At 42.0% G+C, this 18,111-nt stretch overlaps 1 protein-coding gene across 1 annotated transcript in view; it reads right to left on the bottom strand.

Moving 5' to 3' along the window:
* The window catches only part of LOC104272427 (lipoxygenase homology domain-containing protein 1-like), a gene marked incomplete at both ends in the record, with an annotated part of 65,769 nt that overhangs the window by 11,450 nt on the left and 36,208 nt on the right, over positions 1–18,111 (bottom strand). Inside the window, 7 exons of the mRNA XM_009867414.1 lie at positions 1,016–1,225; positions 2,733–2,887; positions 5,022–5,184; positions 9,117–9,233; positions 12,068–12,249; positions 16,870–17,034; positions 17,768–17,896. Coding sequence (XP_009865716.1) covers positions 1,016–1,225; positions 2,733–2,887; positions 5,022–5,184; positions 9,117–9,233; positions 12,068–12,249; positions 16,870–17,034; positions 17,768–17,896 — 1,121 coding nt within the window. The remainder of the gene's footprint in view (positions 1–1,015; positions 1,226–2,732; positions 2,888–5,021; positions 5,185–9,116; positions 9,234–12,067; positions 12,250–16,869; positions 17,035–17,767; positions 17,897–18,111) is intronic.

Genomic DNA, 18,111 nt, shown 5'->3' with positions numbered 1-18,111 from the left:
CACCACAAAGCTGAATGGTAAGAAATGTCTGTTGGATCTGAAGAGTTGCTGCAGATGTGTTTAGTGTCATTGTCCAATAAGTGTGAGGCTCTTACCACAGAGTCACATAATTAAAAAAAAAAAGATTCGTTTTTCCTCATTATGAATTAGTATCAGCAATGGAGTAAGTGAGACCACATGCATTCATGACCTTGTCTGATGCCATTAAATGAAGGAGCACATGGCAATACTCATTCATGGTGTACCTCTTCTTACATTCTCTTGGTTGTACTCAGGATGAGTCTGGCCCAATTTCATTGATGGTAATTTTAGTGGTAACTTCCAATTAAAATGTCACTGTATTTGGCAAAGTGGACTCCTTAAATACAATGGGCTCACAATAAGCTGCTTTATTATGTCCTACTGTACAGAAGCAAGAAAGGTCTATTAATCTTTTTTGCTAATTATAATTGGTGCATGTACCTTGCATTCCAATTAACTGTATTAGCCTGATAAGGCAATAGAGAATGTTCAAGTAAAAAGGGCACTTCGCTAAAAGAAAAACCTTGGTGCTTTGAGAGGTAGCAAACAGGATGGACTTTTTATGTTTGGCAGTGGTGGAAAAAGGAGCTGAAGAGATAAACCCATCCAGTCCAGTGAAGACTAAGCCAATAGACCCAGTATTTTATCTTGAGGACTTTGAATAATGGGACCCATAATTAACCTACTTTGCGGGCACAGCAAGCTGAGCAGCAGGGAAGAATATACTGTACTGTGGACCAGCAAGATATTTTGACTTTTGGCTGAAGAGTTTCACTTAGACTCCTTGATTTTTCTTTCGAAATTGCAAATTGCAGAGCTACTTGTACTGGGCTGAGAGTGGCCATACATTGAGCACTTGGCTGAAAATCACAAGTTCAGTTTGGACAAGCCAAAAATCCCTAATAATCTGTCCTGGACTTCAGCCAAGCATTCAATCAGGTTTTTTCTCTTAGTAGCAGTGGGTTGTGATCATGGCTTTGAGCCACATCCATACCTGTTCATAAAGTGTACGCTCTATCTTCTTGTCCTCTTTCTTTTTAGAGAGCCAGCGCTCACACAGGAAAACAAATGACTCCTCCGTGGTCTCATCCAGGATCTCCACTTTCTCCAGGAACCAGTCAGGACTGAACATGCTGTTGTCATGACGAATCTTGATCTTGTACAAAATGCCAAGGTCCACAGCCTGGAGAGTAAACGTATCCTCCTGCAAGGTGTTCAATAGCAGTTGCTTCTGTGAAATGAGCTCTTAACAGATCATCTCCTGGACAAAAGCAAATAGAGTCTACAGAGCATAATATGCGTTTAAATTTTGTCTCACATGAAGGTGTTTAGTTAAAAGTTTTGCAGCAGTCTACAGCAGCATCTCTGTACTCTAAAACTTTTCTGCAGGGAAGGGGTTTGAAGTTTACTTCTGCTAAGAGGGTAGCTGCACAATATGTCACTCTTCAGCCAATTAGGATATTGAATTCCTGGAATTTTACATCCCAATTTTGAAGTCTAAATATATTTCCCTTTCCAGTCCAGTTAGATTTGTACGGGCAGTTTAGGTAAGACAATAATTGCCATTATTGTATGTAGGTATCTCTGTGAAGATGATTCACGCACTGACCATGGATTATCACTTTTGGAGTTATTTTGTCAAACACACCTACAGTTTAGGCCCCATCTATGGTGAATTGGGGGTACTGGTGGACAAAAAGCCGGTCATGGGCCAACAGTGTGTGCTTACAGCCTGAAGGCCAGTTGCATCCTGGGCTGCATCAAAAGCAACATGGCCAGGAAGTCAAGAGAGGTGATTCTCCCCTTCTGCTCTGGTGAGACCTCATCTAGAGTTCTATGTCCAGCTCTGGAGCCCCCAACACAAGAAGGACGTGAATCTGTTGGAATGGGTCCAGAGGAGGCCACAAAAATTATCAGAGGGCTGGAGCACCTCTCCTACAAGCTTAGGCTGAGAAAGTTGGGGCTGTTCAGCCTGGAGAAGAGAAGGCTCCGGGGAGACCTTACAGCAGCCTGCCAGTGCCTGAAGGGGCTACAGGGGAGCTGGGGAGGGGCTGTTCACAAGGGTGTGTAGCAACAGGACGAGGGGCAATAGTTTTAAACTAGAGCAGGGCAGATTTAAATTAGATGTTAAGAAGAGGTTCTTTACTATGAGGGTGGTGAGGCACGGGCACAAGTTGCCCAGAGAGGTGGTGGAGGCTCCATCCCTGGAGTTATTCAGGGTTGTGCTTGATGGGGCTCTGAGCAACCTCATCTAGTTAAAGATGTCCCTGCTCACTACAGGGAGGTTGGACTAGGTGACCTTTAAAGGTCCCTTTCAGCCCCACGCATTCTATGATTCTATTCGATGATTCTATGAATTACAATACATACATGTACACACAAATTAGTTGCATAGAAGCTATTGGAATGAGGGACCTCAAGTTTTGTGTGTTCTCAAACCTGCAGCTAGCAATTCCAGCCAGTTTATACAAATTAAACTCATATTTTGTCTGTCAGTGACTTCACAGAATCATCTACCCATTTGCTGCAGCACCTGTCAGTTGTAATACCCGGCTGACAATCCATACAAAGCATTTTAAGAGGTAATGAACATGGTGAATTGAATGAATAAATCAATCTACTCCTTATAGGAGATCTCAGTCTATAAAGACAGTCACAGATTCCTTAAACACTGTGAAACAGAAAGTGTTATTGGCCCATTACATTTATACCTGCCCTCTTTCAAACTTGTTGAAGTTCGTTTCAGATTTGCTGAGTTTTCTCTCTCCTGTGTCTCCCAGATCTCCATAGATATTTAGGAAAACATTAGCGTCTGTCCCAGCACCATAGATATCTCCAGTGAAAACACTGATCTTGTATGTGTGAACTGCAGAAAGAAATGGAGACATAAATTATTAAGGTCTCTCTTAGCTACTGAACACACCTAAGAAAATGATTCTGCTCATCACTCAGTTCTTGAAGGTCTAAAAATCCCATGTGATTTTTCCTTCCTGGCTTATGCTAAATGATCCAAAGACTGGGGAATCACTGGGATGAAATTTTCTGACTTTCCTTTTCTCCATCTATTCAATGCCTGTGTATTGCTTTGATCACGTAGTTCTCAGCAGCAAATGGAAAGAACCGTTACAGTTATTACTGTACGTGACATTGATAGAGGTGATGGAACTTGGCACCTTTTCATACCAAGACTCAAGGGACACACACCTGAGAACAAGTGATTCAGGATTAGTGAATTCTTAATACTCTATCTTCCATAAATAAACTCCAGGGATTCAGATATGCAATTGCTACCAGAGTTAATGGCATGTATCTCTATAAACTCCCCAAACAGAGAGAGAACAGATTTCTGGGTCCTTTTGCTGAGATAGTATTTAATTAAGGAGGTGTTGGAGCTGTTTTGTTTAAGTACCCTTCCTCTTTGGCTTGTTCAATGATGATCCAATAAAACCGCATCAAACCTTCAGTAATGTGCTTTACTAAACCTGTTAAATACTCCTATTTTTATTTTGCTACCATTTTCCCAATTACACAGCGAAAACAAATAGTTACCAGGTGCAATGTCAGGTTTTCTGGTTTGCCTCTTTGCATTAGGTTCTACAGAATTACAGTTTCATGTTTGTGAGACAACTACTACATAAACAATGAAGAAAGAAGTGCATAGAGTCTAATTAGTCAATTCATCCCTCTGGGGTTTTCTTGCCAGTTCCAGAGAACTTCAGGACTGAAATGCAGTTTACTATACAATAGATGATCCTCAGAATAACACAAGCTGATGCCCCGTTGCTGTAATTTACACTGTGTCAGTACCCAGGATGTATTTGGGCTCATAGAGATATAATTCTTGTCCCAGATATTTTACATCTAAAGCAGAAGTTCCCAAACTTAACCCTAGCTCCTAGCCAAAAGAAACTTTCAGTTATACAATAAACCTATTCCACGGACTGTAAAATTTGTTTTAAGGCTTTCCCTTTAAAATGAAAAAATGAGTCACCTAGGTTGGTTAACACATGGTAACTAGTGCAAGCTAAATCAGCACAAGTTAGTAAGTTTAAGCAAATGCCTCAAAGGCCATCTAGCAGTCATGCCACTTACTAATTTACATTAAAACTGTCTTGGCATCCATAGGAGGGGAAAAAGAGGACACCTCCCTCTTCTAAAGGCTCCAGCCTTCCTTACAGCAAGGCATCTCTTCCCTTCACAATGGAAAACACTGAAAACCTGTATAAATTCCACCCTGACAATGATGTACTGTAAATGCAAATCAAAGTCTGAGGAAAAAGAAACAGGGAGAAGAATGATTTTCTCTGTTGAATCGTCTTAGAGCCAGATGCAGGAATCAAGAATGAAGATGGCATCTGAATTAAATTTCCTCTGCTCATGACTTAGGAAGGTTCGTGACTTCTTTCAAGGGCAGAGGGAGCATGAGCTTGGAAAAGGAATTTCTAGAGGAAAATGAGCTGAGAACAGCTGGGGATACGAAGAAGCAGTGAGCTTAGGAAAAAAACTAAGTTCTTGTTGAGTTGCTTCAGCTATCAGGAGGCCCAAACATTGAATGTGAACACTTGACTTTCCTTCCTAGAAGCAATTCAATGAGGTGAGGGTGGCTGCCTAGAGCCAAATTTTTAGAAAGTGTCCAGCCGTAGAAAAAACAGTTTGGGTCAGGAAAGGAGGGGGCAGAGTGCAGAGAACAGGTCAAGTTGGGCAAACAAGTAAAAATGCTTGCAGAGTCTGGAAGGCAAGTTGGAAGAATTTTGTTAAGCATCAGAAGAGACATGTGAACTATGTCTGTGTTAAAGGGTGTCTGTGATAGGTTTATAAATGCCCTGTAGGAAAATAAAGGTGTTATTGCTCAGAAGTGCTTCAGGTATAACAGAGGCCAGAAAACAGGAAGGGAAAGAAATGTGAACAGTTGTACCAGTATTGCACTTGCTTGAACATGCACAGGGTTTGTTTAAAAACTCTGATGGACGGGTCTCTGTCTACTCCTAGGAGTGTATTACCTTCTAAGGGGTCTTCAACTTCTTCCTCTGTCTGCTTGAGTGTCCCGTCCTTCATGAGTTTTTCAGTGAAAATATCAGATGGTACCAGTTCTCTAATAATCTCACCGTCGTCTTCAGATTTTGCAAGCCATCTTTCACATGGAAATGTGACAGTTTCTGAGCCCTGAAGTAAACATGACAGAGACAATCTCTTCAAAACACTGTGAACATGTTAACATTTCCCCTTTGAAAATACTCTGACATGCAGGCAAGGATTTTCGGCTCATGTACGTATACATGTGTATTTGGATGCAGACCAAAAATAGTATATAGAGATGTATTTCCTCCAGAAAGAAGACATCTGAGGACTCTGACAAAAAGCGCTGCGCATGCAGCAGATAACAGTATTCCCAATGACTGCATAAGACTGACTGTATGGTCTAGTAGATCTTTGCCCTTTCTAGTTTCTGATGTTGCAAATTCCTAAGCAAGACTACACCATTTCCACTGAAGTCGTGTTTTACTGAAGCTCTGCAGTCCCTCTTCAACCCTTATTCAGGCAGCATTCTCTCTGAAGTCAGTGTTGTTGTCTCTTCTGAGTCAATACTTCAAGATTTTGCCCTATAATTCTGTGACTCAAGCTGGTTACCAGGCAATTCCCATACATGTGTTAAGAGGAGAAAAATAGTGATTTAATTTTCGATCTTTTGTTTTGACTTTACTTCGGTGGAAACAAATATGATTTCTAACATCAAACAAACAAAAACAATAGAACACGTGTTTTCCACTTGGTAAACAAAAATCAATCCCAGACTACTCATTAGGAACAGACTCTGGAAATGACTCCAAGATGGGAAGATGCAAGCGGCTTTCTGTGTGCTGGGCACCCCAGGCTACGTCTCCTTAAAGAGAAGGGCATCAGCCATCATGCAAGTTGCAGAGCCCTCAGGTCTGAACAGAAAAAAAAGAAGTTAGCTTCAATATTTTAATAACTAAATAAAGGAAGGGGGAAAAGGGCTCTTTCCTTACTGACAACTTCATAATTCCCCTCCTAAGCAGCAGAGTAGCCTTCTGCTGTTTCCAGTGCTCTGTGCACCATCACTTTCACATTTAACATATATCTGAACACCATCCACCTTAACTACTCTCATATGATTACTCACGAAACCTATACAGAGTTCTTTCTTCAATATTTTTACTATTTAAATACTATAATACTAATAAAAGAAGGGACAAATCAATCTGCAGGAGATGAACCCCTCCAGGGGGCTCATGTGATTGTCTTGTGTTGGCAGCAGAGTCATCCTTTGAACCCACACAGATCAAATCTTCTACTTTCAATATAGCAGATTATTTCTCCTCCTCTCCGTCACTCCCCACACTGCTGCGATTTAACCCTGGGCTTGCAACATTTAAACTCCAGAAGGTTATTTGGAGCACGACTTGTGCAAAATGATGTGAAAAAAACCCGGCAGCACTTCAGATGATGTCAAATACTTTATTTTCAAGTGTTATTTGTGCTGTACAAGCAAAACATAGCACCTAAGGACCAGCCATGACACTACTTCTGCCTCCTCATTTCTGCGCTGGTTGTCTGACCACATAACCCGCATTATCTCACAGGATGCTGAGCCGATGAACAGTGTTTATCTCCCCACCTGCAGCCTCGGAAGAGAGGGCTTTCCAGAACAATGATTCAGTCCTGAAAGTCTCTTTTCCTGGTTGAGATCCCACTTCAGTCAAGTCTCTTGCTGAAGCTCTTAACTGCTCCTAAACATTAATAATGTTGCTTCTACGTGTCATTGATATGAACGCCATTTATTTGGTAGAAGGATATCTGAGGACTTGCAGGGCATAATGTGCAGTTACTGCAAGAGTTAATTGTATCATTATTGCTAATCACTGTGACATTGCCACAGTTTGTATTGGAGTTTCCCTGTTAGTGATTGCACTAATATTTAAGTGACGTAAAGAGCACTTTTTTTTGTTACCTGTGGTAAAATCCTCTTGCAGTTACGAATGGAATTTGTTTTGTTAGAGCCAGCGTCTGGTCCCAAGCTAGAAGCAGGATATGGTAGTGTGCTAAAAGTCAGTGCTTTGCCCTTCTCCAGGTTGTAACAAATGAAATATAATTATCAGATATAATTGGCATGCCAAGACAGAGCTTTACTGGCATGCAACAACCCTATTTTCTACCCAAGCGCTTTCAATTTAATCTGAAAAGTTACTGACCTCATTTTTCTTTTGCAGCATTAGAGATACATCTAGACACCCCTTAGCAGTCTAATCAGGTAGCACAGCTTTTAGAAGCGCTGGCAGCATATTGCTATCCTGTGGCAGGTCATAATATCCTGCGGCTGATCAGTGGCATCACACAGCGCTTTGCTTTCTTTTTTTTTTTTATTCCATGCCATAATCAAAAGATCAGCAGAATTGTAAATCTCTCCATTTTAAAATTGTTCGTGGTTTTCCTCCCTTCCTCCACCCTCCCAGGTTTCTCACTGTCTGTCCTTCAACACTGCTGAGCCGCAGAGCCTTGAGACCCTTTCTGGGCTCGTGGAAGATCACCCAACACGGAGCTCTTAGAAGCTTCCCAAAGTGCTCATTTAATGGTAGGTGTAGAAAGATGCAGCCCAGGAGTCCTTTTCCCCTTGGTTTCCTTACCTTTGTACATCCCTTTCTTCGTCATTCTTAGCCTAGAACCCATGACAATATCTCTCACATCTGTGTCATCTTGTTCATTATCTTAACGAAGCCTTACACGAGAAGGCTTAGTCGATACATATAGTGTCTGATAATTAACTGAAAGGTGATCATGAGGAGCTATCAAGGGGTATTGGTTTGTGAAGCAGCTTGTACAGGTTTGAGGGGTCAAAGTAGACCTCTGAGTTGATTGTGAGGGAAAAAAGTAAAACATATACTGGACATTTTGAAGGAGGAACTGAGATGAGAAGTAGATTCACCACAACTGAGTAAGCCGTATTGACACTAACACTTGATATTAGAATCACTTCAAGAGTTGGTAGACCTGAGCATTGAGGCACAGATGAAAGCTGACATTCTTTTGGAAGGAGAGGAGAAGGGACAAGACAGAGGAGAGAGCCCAGGTATTTCCAAAGATAACTTGTATTTCAGTTCTGAACTGGTCTGTAAGAGGTGATTTTCTTCTGAATTTCCCTGCAGCCAGGTTCATCCCTGTTCCTGCAGCCAGCATCCAAAAGCAGGGATGAGGAACAGTTCCTTAGACAGACAAGATCAGGATAACCAATCTGGCTGCAGTGCCTTAAACCTGTCCTAGGACCTAATTTGATGGTTTTGATGTGAGGGACTCGGGGACTTGCAGTGACAGGAATTTTGCTTCTCCTAATTTTACTGGCTCCCTGCATTTATTATTCTAGAATTAGGGAATAGAAGAAATTATTTATTTTCCATGTTTGGTAAATATACTTTTTATTTTAAAATGGTGCGGACACTTCCCACTTCCTTTCCTTTGACTGTTCAAAACAAATCACTACTACAATGAAAATATGAAACATTGGCCTCTCATGCCACCCAAACTCACTATTATCTAAGTTAGCCTTGAGCACTCTGGGATGCCCATTGACAGTGGTGTGGTGCAGCACAGGGACATCTGCTCAGTCCTGTAATTCTTTAGCTATATTTGCACAGCAATGGGTACAAACTCAGGAATATCCCCTCTCAATCCAGAAAACAAGTCATGGTAACGTTGCCTCCAGAAAACCAGCAGGCAGATCGCTCCTTCACACAAAAGGTAAAGAGTAATGAAGACTTCCAAAAGGTTGAGGAGCAACATTATTGCCTTGTTCCCATCTGCTGTCTGGAGGAAATAACTCTACCCTAGCGAAAAGGTACAATGAGAACAGTATATTCTAAAAAAGCAAGTAGTCTTATAATCAACGTTGTAAGAATAAAACATGGTCAGACATGTTTATCTTCCCCAGGTCCCCAAGCACAAGCAAGTTCATTAGTGCACATTGTTCTTCAGGGAGACGTTTTTCACTGTTGATCACGTTTTGTCTACAGAAGATTCGCGTTGGGGAATGGAAGTGGCTGTTAGTGGAAACATATTGCAGTGTGCTGGGATTTGCAGCCTACCTTCCCATTTGGCAACAGCCTCCGAACAGCCACACGATCCAAATGCCATCCCGAGTTCAGTCCTCCACCCCTGTGTCCTATGCGGATCTTTTCAATAATATCACCAATGTCCTCCAGCTACAGAAAAAAAAAAAAGAAATATTATGGTGTGAATAACAGTAACTTTTGAGACACAGTTTCTTTAGCTTAGTTCCTATTTTTCCAGTCTGTATAAAATTCCAGAGGAGGAAATATTAATATTAATATCAATTATGCCCTAACTTGCTAGGGTTTCCTTGAACTTCTGTTCCAAAAATGGAGAGAACCTTGCTCGACATAAATTGCTCACTGTATGAGTTAAGTGTGGTTGCACAGCAGCAATCCTACATCTCAGACTTCCCTGTACAAGTGGGAATGAAGGTAATCCTTTAGAAATTGCAATGCTGCTGCATCTTAAATTGTTCTTTTTATATCTCTTTCCTTTTTTATACAATTATGTGCACTCTTATAACCCTGGAAGGATAGTTTTGAGGTCAAAGTACAGTATTAACAGCCTGGCATTTAATATTATGTCTCTCTTGTTCTCCCTCAGAATGCCAAGGCCATTCTGAGCAAGTCAACTTCTTATGAAATAGCTGCTGGTTTTTTATGCCTCATCTTGCTACCTGAGTAAGTTGTTACTAGTTCATTACTCTTAGGTCACCACTCTTCCAAAGGCTCAAGCAGGGAAAACTATATTTTCTCCTAAGTAATAGGATTTGGTTATTGGAGTGCAAGCTTTTGTACAGTTGGCCTTTAAAAAAACAAGGATAGCTGGCTACAAACCTCCTTTGCAGGAAGAGGAATCACACTGAGCTCTCTTACTGTCCACAGGGACTTGGAGTCTTTTTTTCCTGGAAACAAGAGCAAACTGAACATCTCAATTTGCACCACTGGAGACTACTCTCTTCTCTTCCTGTCTGAGAGAATGGCCCCATGCTGAAGCAATGAAATTAGTAATTGTAGAAGACTCCCCAGCTTAGTGAGGCTGACTGCGCTTATTCAAGGAATTCAGGCTCTGAACACACTGTGTTTGACTTTACCAGCCCTGCCCTGACTTCAGACAGCATAAGCTTCATAGCAAAAGCTTTATATGAGCCAGATTAATTTCAAAAACTCATGCATGCACACAAGTATATACTAGGAAAATTCATTTGCTCCTTTTTTGTCCTGTCCAAACACTCATCTTCCAGTGAGGCTTTTAATCAATACATAGCAATAAAGTGATGCTTGACTAGTAAACATATGAGTTAAAGAAGTAGCGATTTTCCTGCTGCTGGCATGTCCAGCAAATCTTAACTTGGGAGAATAGATGCGACAAGTCTCTCATCTTTTTTGTCTCTTTTGCAAAATACAAAATGGTAGAGGCAGTTACAAACACTAAAACAAATGAGTAAATCTCAGTTCATGTTTCCTGAGACCCCAAAATTGTTTTTAAGGTCTGTTGAATTCCAAATTATATCTCCACACAAACAGGTGAAAGAAGAATATGTTTTGCTTCATCCCCAACTCCTGCAGCAAGAGGAACTGGTGAAGAGAGAATGAAGATCAGGGACAGTTTAATATGATATTATAAATCTGGAGAACAATTGTGTTTTCACTCCATCTCAGAAAAGCACTGATGTTTCAGATTCTACCAAACCTAAAATAAATTATTCTGTGAATAAAGAAACAGTTTAAGATTTATGCCTATGGATTAGTGCAACCTCTGTTATGCAAAACTGTGTGGAAATTCCCCCAAATTAAGCCCTATTCTTTGTTTTTAAGGAATCACACTAAGGGTTTATATTATGATTCATGCCACATAACAACAATGTGGGCTGGAAGCATTTTACCTCATTAAAAAGTTTAGTTAAGATTTGCTTTCAATTAGAAAATCAAATCAATCTCAAAACACAGAGAGGCTGTGAGGTCCTCTACAAAGTCAGTGTTGGAGTCGCAGCCAGGAAGGGAGGGCAAGGGTGTGAAGCGATACCAAAATGATAGGTAAGAGCAGGACTGAGCCTATTTTTGTGTCTCACAAGTTCTCAGCACAAAGAATATCTTACAAATAGGAACTGCTGAATGCTGTAGACATAAATGAGCTCACTCATCAATGTGCACTAGTTTACTATTTGCATCCAGTTGTGCAAAGCACTTTGGGAAATACTTGATAAAATCCTTCAAGGATTTGAGTATTCAAAAATCAGTGTCTGCAGCAAAGTAATGGTTTCTGTTGGAGGACACAGAGAAAGAGAGCATGATGCCGAGGTTGCCATAAAGTCAGGATAAATGAATAGACCACCCACCCCTAAGGAAGTTCTGCATAAGTACTGAGACCTGGGACCAATCTCTTCAACATCATCGGCTAAAAGAGCAACATGAAGAGATGCAAAGGCACCTTGAACACAAAGCAACTGGTTTCAGTGGTGCTGCAAGCATTTGGTTTCTCTTACCTTCCAAAGTATTGCAAACCGCAAGAGAGTAAATAAGCAAGCAAATAAGAATGCTGAGGAGAGGTACACATATTAGATCTGGCATGCATCGAGACTGATACCCTCTCTTTATCAAGTGTAGCCTAGAAAATGGAAAATGCAGACCTTCCAACGTGGCTCTCAACCCTACCTGGAAGGGCAGGACTTCATATTCAGGTACTAGTATATCACAGCTGCATGACAAAATTGCAACAGCCTTTACAAGGCTTAACACAGAATTAGGCCACAAGAACATCACATGGTATCACCTTTTTGTTGCTACTAACTGGAGGCCAGTGAGAAAATATTTGACCTGGTACACAGTATGTCTGTTGCAGAACAGAGTTTTGAACCGACACTCTTTGAGAGAAAGAGCTGAGTAACTTTGTCTGAACACGGAAAAGTTCCTGCTTCTTTCCATTTTCTCTTCTTAATCCCCTTAAGGCAACCTAAGATGAGAGCAAGCATCTTTGATCTTACCTCAACAATGAACTGATTCACTGAGTTCCTTTCAAAATACATCCTTTGCTCTCTCTTGTTGAGGCACAGGGATTTCTGCTGAGTGCAGATCCCATCACTTCCATAGAGAACAATGAAGACATCTGCGTCTGTGCCAGCTCCAAAGATATCGCTGGTGTAGACTGTGATCTCATAAGGAACAACTAATTTAGGAAATGGCAAAAAATGTAAAGAAACCAACAGAAGTTAGTAAGTAGCATGTCAACGCTCTTAAGAAAATGTTAATGAAACAAAAATCAGGATTAGAAAACCCAAAGAGGACAGGGTAGGAATCATACACTTGGGGTCATTTAGTTACCGAGCTGGTGTGACTCTGAGAATCCAGAGGAATGTCCTTTAACCCTGTGCGGGATTATAGTGGATGGTTTTGTGAGGAATGTAGGTATGCACAAGTGACTGGCGGTTGAGGTGTAGGAAAATAAACACATCACACTCGATCGCTGCTAGGCCTCGAGTGCTCGACCAGCAGTGCGCCCACGCTTGGGTAACGGCACCCTGGGAGAGATGCGGGGACACCTCTCATGTCCCTGCCCTGCAGCGGGAGGGAACAGAGCAAAGCTGTCGTGTGGGTCCTGGGAACTCGGGCAGAGCAACGGGCTGAACGTGAGCAAGCAGCGGGAAAAAAACACCACAAGCTTCTGAGCACGGGGAGATCTCCCGGGGCCGGTGCTCCCGGGGCGGGTGCTGCTGCTGGTGGCGCTGCTTTTGCAGTCGCTGCCAGAGTGACCTGTCCGGGGACTGCTACAAAGAGTCTCCACAAATGCAAGGAACGAGGATACATTGGCTCTTTGCATTTCAGGCACAGCTTGTGGGTGTTCCTGTGTCCGGCCTGTTCCAGCCCACATACCTTGTAAGGCCAACCGACACTAATGCATGTTCATTTACTGAGACTGGGGTTAATCACACCACCAGAAAGCACTCATTATGTTTATGCCTGCCATCTAAAGTCACTGAAACAGGATGTACTTCAACAGCTCAAGTCTTAAAGCAAAATATGAATTCACAAGTTTCTGAGCAACTAGGCAGATGGATGGAGTTAAGCCAGCCGGAGGCAGTATATAAATATTCAGTATAGCCCTACCGATAAAAAAATCTATTATTTTCATTACTAAACAAGTGACAAAAATCAACCAAAAGGAAAAAATAATCACCCTCTGCTGTCCACTCTTGTGCAGTTTTTTCTTAGTGCCACCTTCTCCATAACACCGAGGCAAACAGGTTGCATTATTACCACATCAATTGTGAATGCAGAACAGTGAGGATCAAGTCCCTAAATACTTCCTTATTCTGTTCACTAGGATTTTCCAGAATGCCCCATCACCCCAAAATGTGATGTTTCCTTTTGTTTATTTTGTTCTTCACAGCTTCCCAGTCCCGAGTCCTGCTGGAGTCAGACTTGCTCAGGAGTAAGACTGACACTCTGTTCCTGGCTCTGCTAGAGATTTGCTGAATAACCTCAGTTTCCAAGGTGACTTGCTGTTTAGCTCACGGAGTGAGAAACTTGTGTTCAGATGTTGAGGCATGTTGAGGAAAGCCTTATAGCAGTTTTCCAGTGCTTAAAGGGGGCTACAGGGAAGACAGGGAGGGACGTTTTAATCAGGAAGTCTAGTGACAGCATGAGGCATAATGATTTCAAAGTGAAAGAGGGTAGATTTAAATTAGATATTAGGAAGAAATTCTTCGCTATGAGGATGGTGAGACACTGGAAGAAGTTACCCAGAGAAGCTGTGGCAGCCCCCTCCCTGGCAGTGTCCAAGGCCAGGCTGAACAGGGTTTTGAGCAACCTGGGCTGGTGGGAGATGTCGCTGCCCATGGCCGGGGGTTGGAATGAGATGGTCTTTAAGGTCCCTTCCAACCCAAACCAGTTTATGATTCTACATAATCACTAAAGTCAATACAGACATCTTCCTTGGGGTTAACCAAATCACTCTCCAAATCTACCCTCCATGAATGACCAGGTATTTATTGATGATAATGGGAATTCAGACACTCTAGTGTCATGACAATGTGTAAATTCAGGTGTGCCATTTGGCAAACAGAATCCTGTCCCTAAATTCTTTCTGAAATCTATAGATGAAAAATGCCAGGTGAGGCTTGGGCACCACTGATCACCAATCCCTGCAGTCCACATCACTACCCATAAGCACAGCCTTTGACACTCAGGACCTCCTCCTGGCCAACCCTCTTCCATAGACCACCCACCCAGCATCCACCACTTCCCATCCCTCACTACAGTCTTCTCAGCGACTTGTCATCTGCACCTTCCTATGCTGCAGCAACTTCAGCATTCTTTGTTATTTACACTGCAGCACTTTGCACTGAATTTCAGATTCAGCATCTCTGTTAGGGTAGAAAAGGTTTCTGGCACCGTTACTGTTGGAGTAACTCTGATTATGTGTACTGGAGACTAATCATTCATTAAAAACCTAGGCTTTCTAAATACAGCTCTCAGGAGAGCAGAGATGAAGTTGTTCTCCTTCTACAAAGAGTCAGCCTGGAGGTACTTAATATTCTTTCTGCCCAGCCCACTGAAATCTTCTCTGCTGTTCTGCAAGTAAACTGGAATAGTTTCTCCAGCACGTAAGGAGGGTGGAAAAAAATCCTGGAGACCAAAAAAATCACATGCTATGCATTTTGAATTAAAATGATCTCTGCTGAAGTCTGTGCCACTCACTGGTGTTGCTTGAATATTAACGTCGGCTTATAACTGAATCAGCAAAGCAGCACTGTAACAAGGTCACTAGCAGCACAACTTTCAGCTGTCAGACGCCTGTTTCATTTACATGGCACTTTTAAAGTTGTATCCCCACAGGGATGATTTTAATTGGACTGCCGTTGACATGTTTTTATCGTTTGTTCGGTGTGAAACAATTCTGGCACGAGTCATCATAAAACAAATCAAACCCTTTCAGTTACCTCTGGCAAAGTGAAACTCCCAGGTCAGTAGTCAGGGAACCGGAATGCAGTACATAGCGCAGTGGGAACGGTTTAGATGGTGAGAGAGCCTGATGCTGAGCCTGGCTCAACTTTTTTGCCAGAGAGACCTGACTATTTTCAAAGGCCTGAATGTGGACTGTTGATAAAAATCAGGTTTACGTGAACTATGTACTCAAAGGCATGCTATGCCAGAAATACCTACATCACTGTAATATACTGAGATATTAATAAACTATTTAGTCAAAGCACGCATCAACTGGGATAACATGGAAAAACCTGATGAAAAGCATTCACAAGGTCTCTGGTTATATTCACTCCTATGAATGCATTAACTATCTACAAATTTATTTTTTCAAATATAAAGTTTGTTATGTCTTTAAGTTGACTGACAAAAGTGATAAAGGGACCAGAGAGTAGCCATTCCTCTGCTCCAGACCATTTAGGTAAAGAAAGAAGACATGAGAAATAAAAAATAGCATGGAAGAGACATAAAGAGATGATGTTGACACAAAAAAAAATCCTCAGAGAAGAAAGATGATTTTAGCTTACAGACTGCAGGGTATAAGGAGATATTGAAAAGTCGGCCTGTGTGAAGGAGACCTTCAACACAAACCATTATGTTGATAGTAAAAAAGAAGAAGCCAAAGCAGCTGATAGTCTTCTGTGTGGCTATTCTCACAGCTACTTATGAAGAAGGAAACTGAGGCAGAAGAAGAGAGATTGGGCACCTCTAACTTTAGATGTCTAAGCAAGGAACTGAAGGGGAGGTATAATAGACGCATATGATACTGGATGCAATGAGGTGAGAGACAGCTTTGGTACAGCAGGTTGTCGCTTGTTCGGAGTGCCCTAGGAAGAATCTGGCAGGGCATAGGGTGGAAATCAACTCGCAGGTTCCACACTTTGTCCCTTTTCATTGTGGCATTCAACCTAAGAAAGAGAAAATGCGATTCCGATAGTCCCTGGAAGGTGGGCCAGAAACTACTTGTTGACAACTTGAAATGAAGCAGATCGGGGAAGGACATGTCAACTACTGTCCAAAGGCTGCAAGTTCCCTGCACACAATCAAGGATGCACGCGTGGAAAGCAAAAGAGAGGGCTACAAAATAAGGGAAATACTGTTTTGAGTCATTTATTTCAAAAAATGCATGGTGTCTGATTCTCAGTCATCTGGAGACAGGAGAAGAAGCTGCCTGAATAGAAGAGTTTGAGGTGCCACTGCAGACTTGAAAATTGAAAGCTTAATGCTCTGAAGGAGATCCCAAAAGACATTGAGTTTAGCCCAAATATTAATTTAGAGGGGAGTGAAATGAAGAGTAAGGAAAAATTGGACAGCACTAAAACAGGCAGACTGGTGCAATGCTATTGGAAAGCACCAAGCTGAAGAAATTCTGGAAGAGGATCTTTCAGGAAAAGAAGGGTGTGCAATGCCAAAGGCACTGGGGGAACCAAGGCTTGGAAGCAAGACTGAAGTGCCTGCTTTGACATGAGAAAAAGCAATATCATAATGGAGCAAGATCAAAGGGAAACTGGAGACAAGGAAGACAGCTTGGAATGGGCTAAGGGCTTCGAGATGACATGGCAAGAGAGAGAAAAGACAATCAGACACAGCCACATGGCTCCTAATGACTCTCTGAGTTGCCAAGTAGAGGAAGCGTTGGTCTAGAGCAGCCAGAGGAACCTTGCAGTAATTGGAATGGTTGGCATGTGATGAATTTATAAATTTTTCAAATCCAATTCAAGCGAGAGGCCAAGCCTATAAAACTGCATGAGCTAGTGAGTTGTTTAATGGTGGGTGTAACCTGGGGAAATGGCATTCTGCTCACATGGTATATATTCTCTTGTCTGCAATTCTGCAGGGAAGATAATTCTCTCAATGGCTCCATCATCCTCTGATTTATCCAGCCAACGGCCACATGGGAACTTGAGGCACTGTCCCAGTGATGGGGCATCAATCTCCACCCATTCCAGAAACCAGCCAGTTGAATTACCTGTGGTTGGAGAGATAAACAACAAATAACCCACAATGCCTTTACAGACAACATCAAATGAGTCACTGCATTCCAGAACTCTGAGAAATAAATCATTCTCTTTTGCCAGTGGCAAAATAGAATAGATACCATAAAGGTCATCGCAAGTGATTGTCCAGGTTTGAGCTTATGTGCTTTACATTTCTATATGAGTCAGGTTAAAGATGTGCACGTGGAAGTGCTAATTGCTCCATCACTTGGGTTAATTTGTATTTGTAATAAGGCAGGAGAGTTATGAATAAACATGCTCCTTAGTGGCCCATAGGGAAGGAATGCTTGTGTCCTTCCACTGCTTCCCTTCTTTGTAGTAGAGACGTGGCCATGTCTAAAAAGCAGCCAAGTCTTCTTGATCAAAACAACAAAAATATTGAAAAAGAAACAAGACAAGCCTATAGGTCTCATGTGCAACAAGAAAAACTTGTTGTGTATGAGAAAACTCTCTAAAGAGCCTGTTGCAGAGACAGGGGTTGCAAAGCTACCTGCAAGTTGCCACTACTGTGCTCTTATTTGAATCAGCCACAGGAATGGTATCAGCAGCAAAGAGAGTAGCAGCAACAGAGAGCAGCAGCAACAGACAGCAGCAGAGATCTGTCACCAAACAGTAAATTTCATTTGGGGTCTTCGGGCACATTATTCTGTACAGCATCGTGACAAATGCACTAGAAATACTATATTATAAAGTGGATTGTCTTACCTTTATTGTCATGGCCTATCTTGATTTTTTTCAGGTCTCCAATGTCCACGGACTCCACTGTAAACTCATCTACCTTCCCACGCTCAAATTTGTTCTTGTTAATCTTTGAGGCCTTTAGACTGACTATCCCTGTTGAGGCGATGCAAAAGGACAGGGTTCACCATGTGAAACAAATCCTCTGGGAATGGCAACAGTGCAATGAGGGAAGCAGCTAAAACCTAAAAACCAGCTTTTTGTCCCGAGGTCTGAACCTTCTCCCTCTCTTTAAACCTAAATCGGCATCGACACCCAAAATACACAGAATTCCTTTCCTGAGTGGTCCACTGGCAGTGCCACAGAGAGAT

This window comes from Apaloderma vittatum, unplaced genomic scaffold (genome assembly GCF_000703405.1).
Source record: "Apaloderma vittatum isolate BGI_N311 unplaced genomic scaffold, ASM70340v1 scaffold6114, whole genome shotgun sequence".
Classification (NCBI taxonomy): Eukaryota; Metazoa; Chordata; class Aves; order Trogoniformes; family Trogonidae; genus Apaloderma; species Apaloderma vittatum.
Note: the sequence above shows the minus strand (reverse complement) of the source record. Positions and strands in the feature narration are given on the sequence as shown.